Consider the following 12,312-nt stretch of genomic DNA (forward strand, 5'->3'; position numbering starts at 1 on the left):
GGGGGGGGGGGTCCCTGAGAAACTTTCTGTGGGGGCCTCTGGGCAAGCAGGTGAATGAACTGTGGCTTCTGGAGGATGTGATACAAAAATTGTGATAAGGCTCCTGTGTGTCTGAACTGGGCTGGATGTGACCATTATGGGGTGAGCTAAGCCCATCTCCAGTGCACCCCTCGCTGAACAGGAGACATCAAAGAGATTTCCTAACTGATTATGCCCCAAATGTCACTTGCTCTGGAAGGATGTAATCTAAGTAAAAGCATCTGTTGTGGCTGAGCAGAGGAAGTAACAGAAGGGTGAACCCACTATCCTGACAAGGCATTAAGGTGATATGGGATGAATCCTGCTTGGTGGTGGTGAGGTAGGAGTATGTATTCAGCCCTCATAAGTATTGTATCTCAGTGACTCCCTGTGAAGAGATGTCTCGCCTTTTCCTTGGGGCAAGCAAAAATTTGTTGTAAGCTGCATTTAGGATGTAAATGGTGTATATTCTTTTAAAAATCACCTCATCCCTAGTGGTCAGGTAGAGGTAGCTGAGCGGATACAGTTGTCTGTATAAAATGTTTCCTGAGGGCTCAGTCCTGCAGCTTCATGAGAGAGGAGTTTTCAGGAGGGCAGAGTATAAATAGGGGCACCTCCACTAAGCAGAGAATCTGACTGATTACTTCCATCCTTGAGTGAGTGGGTGAAAAACAATAAAATACCAATTCTTCATGAAATGTTTTGAAAAAATTCTGCATAGAAGCATCTGAACTTCCTGTTTCAGCACGGATGAGTGCAACAGTGTGTTTGGCTCTCCTGAATTATAGCAGTTCCCATAGCAGGCAACCCCTGCTCCTGCCTGGCCTTTACTGGACTTCTTTTGCTCCAGCTGTTCTCCCTGGCCAGGCTCTCTGTTTGCCGGTCAAGACCTAGGCAGCTTTGACCATAGTCCTTCTACAGCCCTTCAGGGAGCAAGTAGGCACAGGAGAATATGATATTGTGGTTGTAAAAGGGTCCCTTACTTGGGTTGTCTCCATAGGAGCTGAGCTGGTTGAGTCGGAGTGCCTTTCTGCATTGGAGAAGCCCCTGGGGACCCACTCTTGCCTTCAAAGACTCTTCTCTTGCAACAGCAAGGAAGACCCAGTCCTGTTTATTAGTTAGTTATGAGCAGTGAATAAGAAAATGGCACCTGATTAAGTTGCATGAGATTTTGAAAGAATTAAGAGCCTGTGAATGTGACAGATCAAAGTTTGGTGCCTGGACAAGTGGTGTTCTTTGCCCCATATGTCAGCCCTAGTTTCCTCTGTGGGTTTATGGAGAAGCTTAGATGTGTTGCCTGTGGTCTGTCTCCCTGCCTCTCTTGCTCACTTGTGGAATTCAATAACAGAAATCAGAGAAACAACCAATGCAACAATATTTCAAGGCACCTTAGAGGTGAAATTTTATAGAACAAACAATGCCCAGAAAATAATGCCGCAAAGAAAAACAGTATTCCACCAGAACCCTAAACCAGCCTCTGTAACATGTCCAGCTGGAAACTTTGCACTGCCTAGTCTCTTCTGGAAAAAGGCAGCTGGACACACAGATATTTTTATTTTTATCCTGATTAAAACATGAACTTTCTATTGGAGACAGGGCATCTTTGCATGGAAACTGAAACTTTTTAGGCTGTATATGGTTGGCCAAATTGAAGCTTGAAAAGCTCAGATCCTTAGCCAATTTTTTCTAAACCTCTTTGGTTTGGAAATCAAGCCAAAAGTCTTGAGATGGGGCCTCCTTATTAGATTTCCACCATTTCTCAATTTTGTCCAAGACAAACCCCCCCCCAGAACCCCCCCCAAAAAACCCCCAAAAACCCAAAACCCCTCAAAAAACAAACAAAACAAAACAAAACAAACAAACAAAAAAAAAAAAACACAAAAAACCCTTTTTGGTGGCTCTAGAGATGTTTCAGATTGATACTGTAGAGCCCAGAGCAAAGTCATGAAAGTACAAAGTCTGAAAAGTTTACAAGGAAAAAAATTTGAGGGTTGAGTTTGATCTCCATTTAATACAAACTGATCTGCCTAGCTCTGATTTTGATTTGAGGATAAGTGTGAGAAGTGAAAAATAAGACTGACTAGCCCACCATGACCAATTCCTTTGGTATCTTTCCCAGGAAGAACATAGAATATTCCTACAAATGCTCCAAGTGGTGGGTTGGTGTGTTCAGCAATAGGGATGTTCACAGGACAGCTCCCTAACTCGTGTCTGTTTAACTAGCAGTCTGGCATTGCTATCTCAGTGTGGCTTGTGAGCCCTGTGGCAGGGTGCTTATCCTCTATAAATACGTTGTACTAGCTCAGCATCTACAATCAGTACATAATCACAGAGTCAGGGAAAAGAAGGGTGATTTTCTAGCCCCTCTCTCCAAAACCAGAACTTCCAGATGTCTGAGGTGTCTGTATTCTGGGCTGCTGGGGAGATCATCAACTGGGAAGACTGATGTAATTAAGGGGAATTTGATAGGAGTCACAGTAAATATTGTTATTTTTAATTAATAAGAGGCTGCTTTTCCATCACAGTAGTGTTAAGGTTTAGAGGAGGAGATCTGCAGCTGCACAGTCAGAAGTGTTCCCAAACTGTAAATCAAGGTCTGCTTGGTTGTGTTGGTCTGATTTACAGCTCGGCTCTGTGCATTGTCCCTAACTGGCAAGTCACTGAGCCATTGAAGCCTTCAGCCGCCGAGAGCACCAGGCAAAAGGCAGCTGTCATAATGAGAAGATGATGCCAGGTATCAGCTGAAACCATACCCTATCCAGTATTTGGAGAATGTGGCTGGAAATTGCTATGCAGGTGGATGAAGATGTGGATGTTTGGGAGCAGGACTGGTCCCAGCTACTTTCCTCTATCTCGTACCTCGAAATATGTTATCTGGTGCAACACAGAGCTGTTTGTGGAGGACTTCTCCTCTGAGGACTGACCTCTGCATGATTATCCTGATGACTTTTCTCCTCAGCTGGCACAGTTAGTGCTACAAAGCCTAAGTTTGGGTACAGCACTTCTGGGAGGTGGAGGCCTTGCCTAGAGGTATGAAATACTTTAGGAAGTGGCAGCATAGCTTATGCTTCACCTCCCTGGTCTGTGGAGTAAGAACTGGACTCCTTGTGCTGTTTTCACATGCCTTGTGTTTAATTCCTCTCAAACACCCTATGCATGACAAAATAGACAGCTACCTGGCAGAGCCATCAGAGAACAGCGTACACCCCCACAGTGGAGAGCTGTGGGGTTTTTTTTGCTGTGACAAGCAGCCTTATGACGGGGGATTTGGCTGAGTGCAGCCTGCCCTTCCTGCTGCCCCCCCCCCCCCCACTCCCCAGCTATGTTCAGCTCTGCCTGAAGCCTTGTGGCATTTGCTGCATCTGCTTCCCTCACCTAGACTGGCTTCTCTGATGCTTCAGGGGTGAGTCAGGGATTCCTGCCCTGTTTGTTCAGGACCTACTTGAGGAGAGTCCTGTCAAGGTGAGCCTTTGGGACCTACCACTGTGCAGAGCCTCTGTTGAGACCTGTCCTGCTTTGCAGAAACAGCAGAGCATAATACTCAAGACTTGCATAATCCTGCAGAGACAGAGGTTTCCAGGTGCTCTGGCAGATCTCATGGTCACCAGCCTGCCAACTTCATTGCTTCCTGGGGGAAAGAAACACCTTACTTAAACCCCAGCTCGCATGAGGCGAGCAGCAACACGGGCTCCCTCCCAGTGACTGTACAGATGCACCACAGCTTGCTGTCTTGCTGTACTCAGCAGAGGGAGCTGGAGAATGAAGCCTGGAAAGGATGAGGTTGCTCAGTTTGGGGTTCCCTCCAGCCTATGCCACAGGTCCCCTGAAGGTGTTGTATTGCTGTGTGCCTTGCAGTGAGGGAACTGGCTTGTGGGCCTATGGGATTTTCTGGAGAAACTGCTTCTTGTACAAAGCGCTGCTGTACTGCAGCTCTGGTGTCACCAGCCGCCGGCACATGTGCTCTGTCTTCTTGTCCAAGCCCTGCTTGAGGTTATAACCTAATATTTTGGCATTACCATGTTGCAGTGGCAGCAGGGAAGAGTCTTTGATGTCTTTGGGGGCGACACTCCCTCTTTCTTGCAGGCAAATCCTTGCCAGCTCTGCTTGTCTCTCCTGAAGTGCCCTTACTTCCTGCTGCATGCGTTCTCTGCCGATATCTCGATCAATCCTCTCCCAGAAGGTCTTGTTGAAATGAATGTAAATTTCCCAGTCCAGCCTGTTCCAGTCCTTTATCTTCTCCACCATGCTGTCTGAGAGGGGAGACCTGGTACTGCTATCCCTGCTGTTGAGTGGGAAGGACACAACACTGTCCAAGTCCCAGCACAATATCTCCTTCAGCAGCACCATGGACTCATCAAAGTACTCGGAGATAAGGAGCAAGTCAAAGGAGGCCTCAATGGCTTTCAGCATCAGCTGCACACGCTTTGGTGAGATGTCTCCATCTGGATTGAAGCCAAAGTCGAAGGTCATGAGGTTCCTGGCATAGTGGCTGTCGCCGGCTGCGGGGTTGTAGAAGCGGTAGGGCTGGCTAAGGAACTCCTCCAGGCTGTGGGCACGGGAAAAGGCTGATGTGCCCTTGTAGTACACAAAGGAGGACTCCATGAGCTGCACTGGGTTTCTCAGGATGGAGAAATAGATGGCTGTGCTTGGTACCACTCTCTGCACCTGTGCAGGGAGGAAAGTAGGTTTAAAGGTGGGGAGGAAGGGAGAATAGGCTATTTTGCTCCTTCCCATAACACTGGCTCAGGGGTTTGAGATGGTGGGTGCTATAGATGGCTGGGAGAAGGTTTCAGGGAATGATTCATCAAAGCAGTATTTGTGTCAGCTTGGGGGAGCCCTATAAGAGATACATGGGCAGGGGAGCAGCCAAAGCTTTACCCCTGAGTTTTGCCACAGTGGGGTGTCCTGTCACTATGGGGCTGCAGATCCTAATGTTTTGCTTTTCACCAGACCTTCATGACCTCAAGTGGCATTCAGAAGGGTGGATTCTGAGCATGGCTGGCCTGAAATAGCAAATGTGATACCTTTAAGTTGTTTTCTTGTAGCTGGCACCCTCCAGTCCTGTCTAGGCAATAAGACTTCCTCTAAGTACCACTGCACAAGAATGAGATGTTAATTGCTGACTGCTGCAGACACCTTCCTCTGGCTTCTTTCAGGAATGTGCCTCAGTTTACAGCACAATGACCTGTCAAACCTGTTGATGGACACTCTCAGGAGCTGGAGATAACACATAGGGTACTAATGGGCAATCCTGATTCTCCTTAGCTTCATCCTTGAAGAGCCTACATTTCTTAAAGTTGTCGCACCTTGTTTCACACTAGCCTCTTTTATCCTACCCATTCCCCCCTCCCTCGCCCCTCCACAAGGCATCGAGGCTTTGTCCCTTACCTCTGACTGTAGGAACCGCATATGGTGGCAGAGGATGTTGAACTGCGGAGCATTGCCAGGAGAGAACCCTTGCACATACCTTGCTAAGAAGTGGTGTGGGTAAAAGAGCTGGCTGCCACCCTTGAGGGGGAAGGCAAAAGTGAGGTTGTGCATCTCACCAAAGCGGAAGAGGATGTTCATGACAGTGCTACTGGCACTCTTATGGACTTTCAGAAAAACGATGTTGGTCTTGGGTTTGCATGTAGCTTCTTGAGAAGAGATTCCCTTGACCTGCTGGCCTTCTCCAAGTGCTGCCTTTTCAATTGTAGGCACTTCTGCCCAGCTTGGCAGCAATCCCCTTTTCAGGCCTGTCCTGTAAAACTCTTCTGCCTGTATGTCTTGAGCTGGTTTTACCATAGCATGGTTAGGAGAGCTGACCAGTCTGGGAGAACCTGTGGATTGAAACTGGCTTTCTAACGACACCTGCATTGTCCTGAGTGGTGCTGTTCTTATATGCTCCTCTCCAGTGATGCTGTTTGCAAAGGTCTTCAGGATGCTATCAGCAGCCTCTCTCGTAACTGTGATACTCCCAAGAATACTTGGAGAAGGAACCTCTTTGGCTGCCTTTCTACGGCCAAGAAGGTGGGATTTCAACGTCTTGGATGAAAGATAGGTTTTCTTCATCTTGTTGCTTTCTACAGGTTGCTTTGTCCAGAATGCCTCTTGACTATCTTGACTGCTTTCCAGCAGTGTTGTCTGGCTGAAGTTTGGCTGCAGCTGAAAAATGTATTGTGTGCTCTTTGTTGAGGTGGGATCTGGCATGGCTTTCTTTTGCCTGTGTGGGGCAACATCTTTCACTAGCTGCTTAGGAATCTGTAAGATAGAGCTGGGTCTCTTCTGGTTCTTGCCTGTGGTCTGCTGCAGGGCGTTTTCCAGTTCACACCGGCAATTTCTGTAAAAAGGAGGCCATGAGCGGTCACTAATGTGCAGTCCCTCCCGCTGATCCCCACCCCATCCAGGACACAGCTTAGTCTCTCAAGGGTGGAAATGCTGTCACCCCAGGAGGTTGTGCCGTCCTCTGTTCTCAGAGGTTTTCAAGACCTGCTGGGACAAAGCAAAGAGCAGCCTCATCTGGCCCTGGAACAGGTCCTGTACAGGGCAGGGGTTGGGCAAGATATCCCTGGAGGTTCCTTCCCACTGGAACGATTCTGCAATTTTAAAGAAGATCTCTTCTTTAAAGAGATCCATCCATTGCTGGATGGTTTTGAGGATAGCAGTTCTGAGCTATCTCAGCTGTCAGTAAAAGACTGGAGAACAGAGGTGCAGGTTTAGAGTCCTGCTTGGAACCTACTTGGCAGGCTGTAGCTTCTCCACAACTTGAAGAGTGACCAAGAGGAGAATGAGGAGGCTGAAGGAGATCCAGAGCCGACCTAGCTGACATCTATATATTGCTTTCAATTTCCTGCAAGGAAGCAGATGTTTCAGACCATTAATTAAATTGTATGAGTAAAAGGAATATGTTTGTGAGGCACAAACGAGAGGGGGAAGAGGCCTTGAAACTCCTACAAAAGATGTGACTCCTGTCAGAAATTAGATTTTTTTTTTTTTTTTAAGTATAAGGTCATGTTTTTATGGGTGGAAGGAGATGCAGAGGCAGTAATAACTGATAAACCTCACTGTGCTCAAGGAGTGCAGCCTAGTGGCAATTCCCAGCTGGAATACGAATATTGCACCAAAAAGTAAACAGTGATAACCATAAAGTCACTTGGCTGCTCAAGAGTGTCTTACCACCATGGCCTGGATGCTGACTTCAGCAAGAATAGATGCTGCTTATGTCTACCCTGTCCTGCGTGGCCTAGATGTATCCTGGCCCTATCTCTATAAACAGAGATGATAAATCTTTATTTTCCCCATGCCCCACATCTCTGTATTTCTGTCATTAGAGATGTTCCTGGGCAGTGATTAACCTACAACATAGGCTCCAGTTGTGGGTGCAGACACGATGGTGGGGAGGTCTCATCTCTCTTGGAAAGCTGGAGCAGATACAGTTCTGGATCTGAGGAGCAGTGTTTTAACTAAAACCTGTTATGTAGTAAAGATAACTTCTTTACAGATGAAGTCATGAAGAGCTGTTTGTGAGTGGTGAGCTATACCTCTCCATCGGGCAATATGGCTTTGCCTGAGGAGGGAAAAGAATTGGTCTGGACCTCTCGTTTCTGCTCTGGTCTGCTGTGTGGACCATTTCTGAGTCAGATGAGAACTACAGGGATGTGGGAGTGAGCCCTGAAGCCTATTTTTAAGCTGGTCTTCTGAGCCTATAATGGCAGCACAAAGTCTTCTCTGATTTCCCTAGTGCTGTTCAGGAAGTCATTGGCACTATGTGATGGGGCTTTGTGGGTCTCTCTTGTGTGTGAGCAACTTCAGAAACATCTGAAATATGAAAAACATCTCTGCAGGATTCTTACTGTTCATAGGGGTTGTTGCAAACCATAGTGGAGCTCGACCTTAAAACTGTTAATACAAATCAGTTGTTCTGCAGAGTAGAGCAGTTGGAGGGCTAAGCTTCCTGGAAAAAGGATTAGCTTGCATTTCATTTCTACTGATTTCTACTTAGGGGCCTATTGTTACTTAATAGGAGCTGATTTGCACCAAAAATCTGGTTAATACCTCTCTTGTGGATCATTCATTGAGTGGGAATCCAGCCTGCAAGATCCAACTTTCTGATACTAACCTCTCAGAGGGAGAGGGCAGGCATTAGCTGTTCTGTTGACACTGCTGAGATTGAAATGGAGGGCTCTAAGTAGGAAGAGCAAAGGAAAGCAGAAATCTGAGCACAGTCTTCCCATTAGCCAAATTCTAACAGCTGATGCACATTTTCTGATGCTACTTGTTCCTTCAGATGCTTTTATCAGAGGACAGTTTTGGACAAGAGAGTGGGCCTGGGACCACACAGACTTTTCAAAGTTCTTCATCTCTGTGGTGCTTTGTCTATTATACTGGGCAATCTTTTGACATGTGGAAAAGTACATTGGCTATCATTACTACTCAATAAGCTAACACAAACAAGGGCTATCTGAAGTCATCACTTGCATCTCATTGATATTGGTAAGGGCTTTGGGTTTGCTATTGAAGAATGGATTTGCTTTCATTGACTGAATGCTATGACTAACTGTGGTTTACTTGTTGCAACAGTACTTCAGTAGTTGTGCACCAGACTTGGACACTCATGGGCACAGTTCTGCTCTGATCTCAACAGTGTCAATCACTGAGATGGAATGACAGACTCCTGGGAGACTTGTAATGGCTTATGTGTTTGGGACTGTGAGGTCTAGGAAGTCTTAGGTCATGACAGTGCTGCTGAGGAAGGTTCATAAGGCATGTAATTACTAACTCTGTACAGTCAGCAAGCTGGTCATCACCAGCACAACATTTCCAAAATGTGATGACAACCTGGAGGTATCCATGGTCATCTCATTGGTTGTTGCTGTGTAGTGGTTTGCACTGGTGATGGCAGAACTACTTGGACCAGCAAGGAATCAGGTGACTGGTCTGAGTACCAGCAATGAAGAGGCTGAAGTCACTGCTTGTGCAAAACAAACTCAGTTTGAGATAAAATGTTGAGTTACTCCATGGCAGAAGCCAAGAAATAACTGGAGACTGTGCTCTATGCTGCTCATTTTCAACTCAAAGAGTAGACTGCATATGCCAAATTAGACTGAAAAAATGAGACATAGAATCTGTTGTCTAGGGTCTGGGCCACATGTGATGTGAATATCAGTCCTAATCAGATAAAGTGTTGGATTGCTAGCAATATCTGCACCAGAGCTTTGAAAAGCTCATCTGAGAGACAGGCAGCTGGCAAGCATGGAAATGGCTTGCTGCTAGGCTAGGCAAAGCAGCACAAATTGATATTACAAGTAACGGATCAGGAAAATGCAAAATGCTTAAAGTGCCAAGATATAGCTTAAAAATTTGTAGTGCTGAAAACAACCGAGTAATGATACTTCACAGTGACAATGGCCTTGAGCAGTTGATTGATTCAATGATTCAATGTGTATTGCTGGCACAGTTCATCAGGCCACCCATCTATTCTGGAGAACTGGAATTGCCACAGAGCGGTTGCAAGGCAGAGCTTGCTGAAGTATCCCAGTAGGAAGATCACTGACGTTCAGACAGACTTTTTACTGCCTGTACAATAAGAATGAGTTGCTTCAGGATGAAGCAACACCTGCTGCAAGCAGGTGTAATTTTTAATTGTTACAGTTTCAATGCGGTCTTTCTCAGTTTCAGTCTTGGCTGGAATAACAGACAGTGATTATGCTGGATAGATCTTGGAGCGATCTGAGATTTGATCTGACTCCCCCATACCTCAAGGTGCAGCTGATTTAAGTTCTGCTACCCGGCAAGTCCAAGAAAAGTGGCAAGAAGGGAATCAAGGCCTGTGATATCTACCAATATACCTAAATGTCCTCTGTTCCTGCTGCTGGTAGACCTTTGGTACATCTGCACAAACACACAGCAGCAAAGGCAGAATGGTGCCTTTTACCCTGGAAAAAGGTACAGAGTTGAACAGCACCATGCACTACTCGTATGCAAGTATTTTATGTAGTTATACTTCTGAACTTGCTTCTAAAGGGATTCCTGGGTGGTACCAAATTTACAATTGGTAGAAATTCAGATTATTCTAGTCTGCTGCTTCTTTGGAAATGACAATGTGTTGGTTGAACATGCAACATATTGCTGGTTGTTTGGGTATGATCAGGCTTAGTTATTTGCATAGCCTGTCTGGCTATGTCCCACCTGCCTGGTGGGATACATAAAGGTCAAGGAGCATATGCTGAGAAAGGAAGACCTGTGGCAGCACAGGATGCCAAGAAATTGTACTGAAGACCACAGAAATGGGTAAAATGGCACACACAGAATGAGAAGCCTCTTTTCTTGGAGACTGCAGCAATTGAACTATTTAAGGTTTTATCTGCAAGAAACCCATATAGTTTCCTTCTTTCTTCTTGCTTTACTATGGCAGGATGAGCTCATGAATGCTGGCACATTTGGGGAGTGATAAAACATTGAGATCAAAGCACTGAGAAGATGAATGTCTGAGGTGTCCAAAGCTGCTCTGTAGGGTGGGTCAGACTGCAAAGGCTGGGTGAGTGACTCAGAGCTGGTGGGCTTTAAGTGAAGAGCCCCATACAGTCAGGGACTGCATGCTATCATCTCTAAAGATGGTAAAGCAAGGTGCAAAGGTGGGTGCGGCACCCCAAAAGGTTCTTTGGCCATGTGGAGTGAAAGCTGAACTAAATTCTTAGCCATAGAGCCACAGGACCTGGATCCCCAAGTTAGCTCAGCAGGTTTCATCAAAAGCCAGTCTGTCTGTCATTTAGTTATAAGAGGTGAGACCCCAGCCTTGTTCTACTGTCTGCTCCTGGCAGGGGAGGGGTGGCATGAGGTGCTGCTTGGAAACAAGCACTGCTTGACTGTATTGGCAACTTGTACTTCCCCTCCATTTTTCCCCCACTTGAAGCAGAGAGGGTGAACAGCTTTGATCTGGTCTGTGCCCTTTCCCTGAGTGAGAAAGAAAACTTCAAATGCACCACTTGGCATGGACTATGTGGTAGACTGGTGTTTAGTAAACTGTTGCTATCCCTTGAATGCAGCCTCTGAGTCTCAGCCTGTGCTGTCTCCCCAGCACTGTGGGAGGTGGCCAAAGCTAATTTTACTAGGTGGATAGGTGGTAGAAAATGACTTCACTGATTTACTGTGGCTAGACATGCTGCAGGCAGTGAGAGATTTTGCACAGGGAATTAACTTACATGAGAACAAAAGCCTGGTTCCTCTGAACAGCTATTGGAGCTACTTTCTTCACTTGTATAGCAAACAGAAAACAGAGACACTAGTCTGTGGAAAACTCACAAGAAGCTAAGGTAACAGACCCTTTCAATTCAACATGGGCAGAAATGTTTGCTTGCTGGTGCCCAGCCTTCCCTTGAAACCAGCAGGCTGGGAAAGCCACTGCAAACCCCCTCATGCACACACACCCCGCATCTCAGCATATGGCAGCAATGCATCCAGTGCCCTGGACACTGCAGATATGTGAGGTACGTCTTTCTTGCCTGGAAATGCAAATGGATTACCAGTGAACACAGCCATGAACTCAACTCTTGCTCTTCTCTCTTCCTCATCTATCCTCTCCCAAATATAGCCTCTAGAAGAAGGCAAGTCACTCCAAATGCATTAGCTGGGATTGCCATATAAGTGATTTTTGCAGAGCCACATTTCTATTCCCCATCTGCAAGTGAGCATGCACAGTCACAGACATGCCCTTGCCTAGAATGAAGCAGGAGGAATTGGCTGCTGCTTGTCCTGCTGAGGTCTTTGCAGCTCCTCTTCCTTTGCAGCACTGGGCCTTACAAAAGATAATATCTCTGCTCAGCACAAAGGGGAGAAATGCTACTCTTGGAATTTCAGTAGAAGAGGGAGCTCAATCAATCTAAGCTTTCCCACATTTATGCAGAGCTAAAGTGCTGCCCTGCCAATTCCCATCATCACTTCAATCTCCAACCACTTCTTAGCATAGAGGAACCTACAGGGATGTGACCAGATCTGGGGACATGAGAGGTTAGCCTCATATCAGTAAAAGCTTTCTGTTTTCTTCAAAGAAAATATTATTCTACTTGAAAAAAAAGTCCACTTACATGATCAGGTACCTTTTGAATTTCAGCATGGTGAACGGAGCTTTGGCCGAGGAGCGAGTGTTTATCGTGAGGTCAGTGCGGAGACTGGGAGAATGGAAAGCAAATATGCGGTGCCTGGCTTGTGTTCTTGTATCTGCTGGCCCCTCCCCAGGGCGCCTGGTGTGGTGAGCCTGGAGCAGACCTTCGCACTGGTGCCCCTGCTCTCAAGTGCCTGCCCCCAGGGAGTGATTGC

The 12,312-nt window shown here is 46.4% G+C and overlaps 1 protein-coding gene across 1 annotated transcript; it reads right to left on the minus strand.

The window, feature by feature from the left end:
• Window positions 1–3,825: 3,825 nt before the first annotated feature.
• LOC146591927 (galactose-3-O-sulfotransferase 2-like) lies at window positions 3,826–12,109 on the minus strand. Its single transcript, XM_085311943.1, is given in 4 exon segments — window positions 3,826–4,683; window positions 5,407–6,337; window positions 6,737–6,847; window positions 12,081–12,109. Coding segments are annotated over 4 exon segments (1,929 nt in total).
• Window positions 12,110–12,312: the final 203 nt, after the last annotated feature.

This window comes from Rhea americana, unplaced genomic scaffold (assembly GCF_003343005.1).
Source record: "Rhea americana isolate MKP2758 unplaced genomic scaffold, rheAme1 scaffold_352, whole genome shotgun sequence".
Taxonomy (NCBI): Eukaryota; Metazoa; Chordata; class Aves; order Rheiformes; family Rheidae; genus Rhea; species Rhea americana.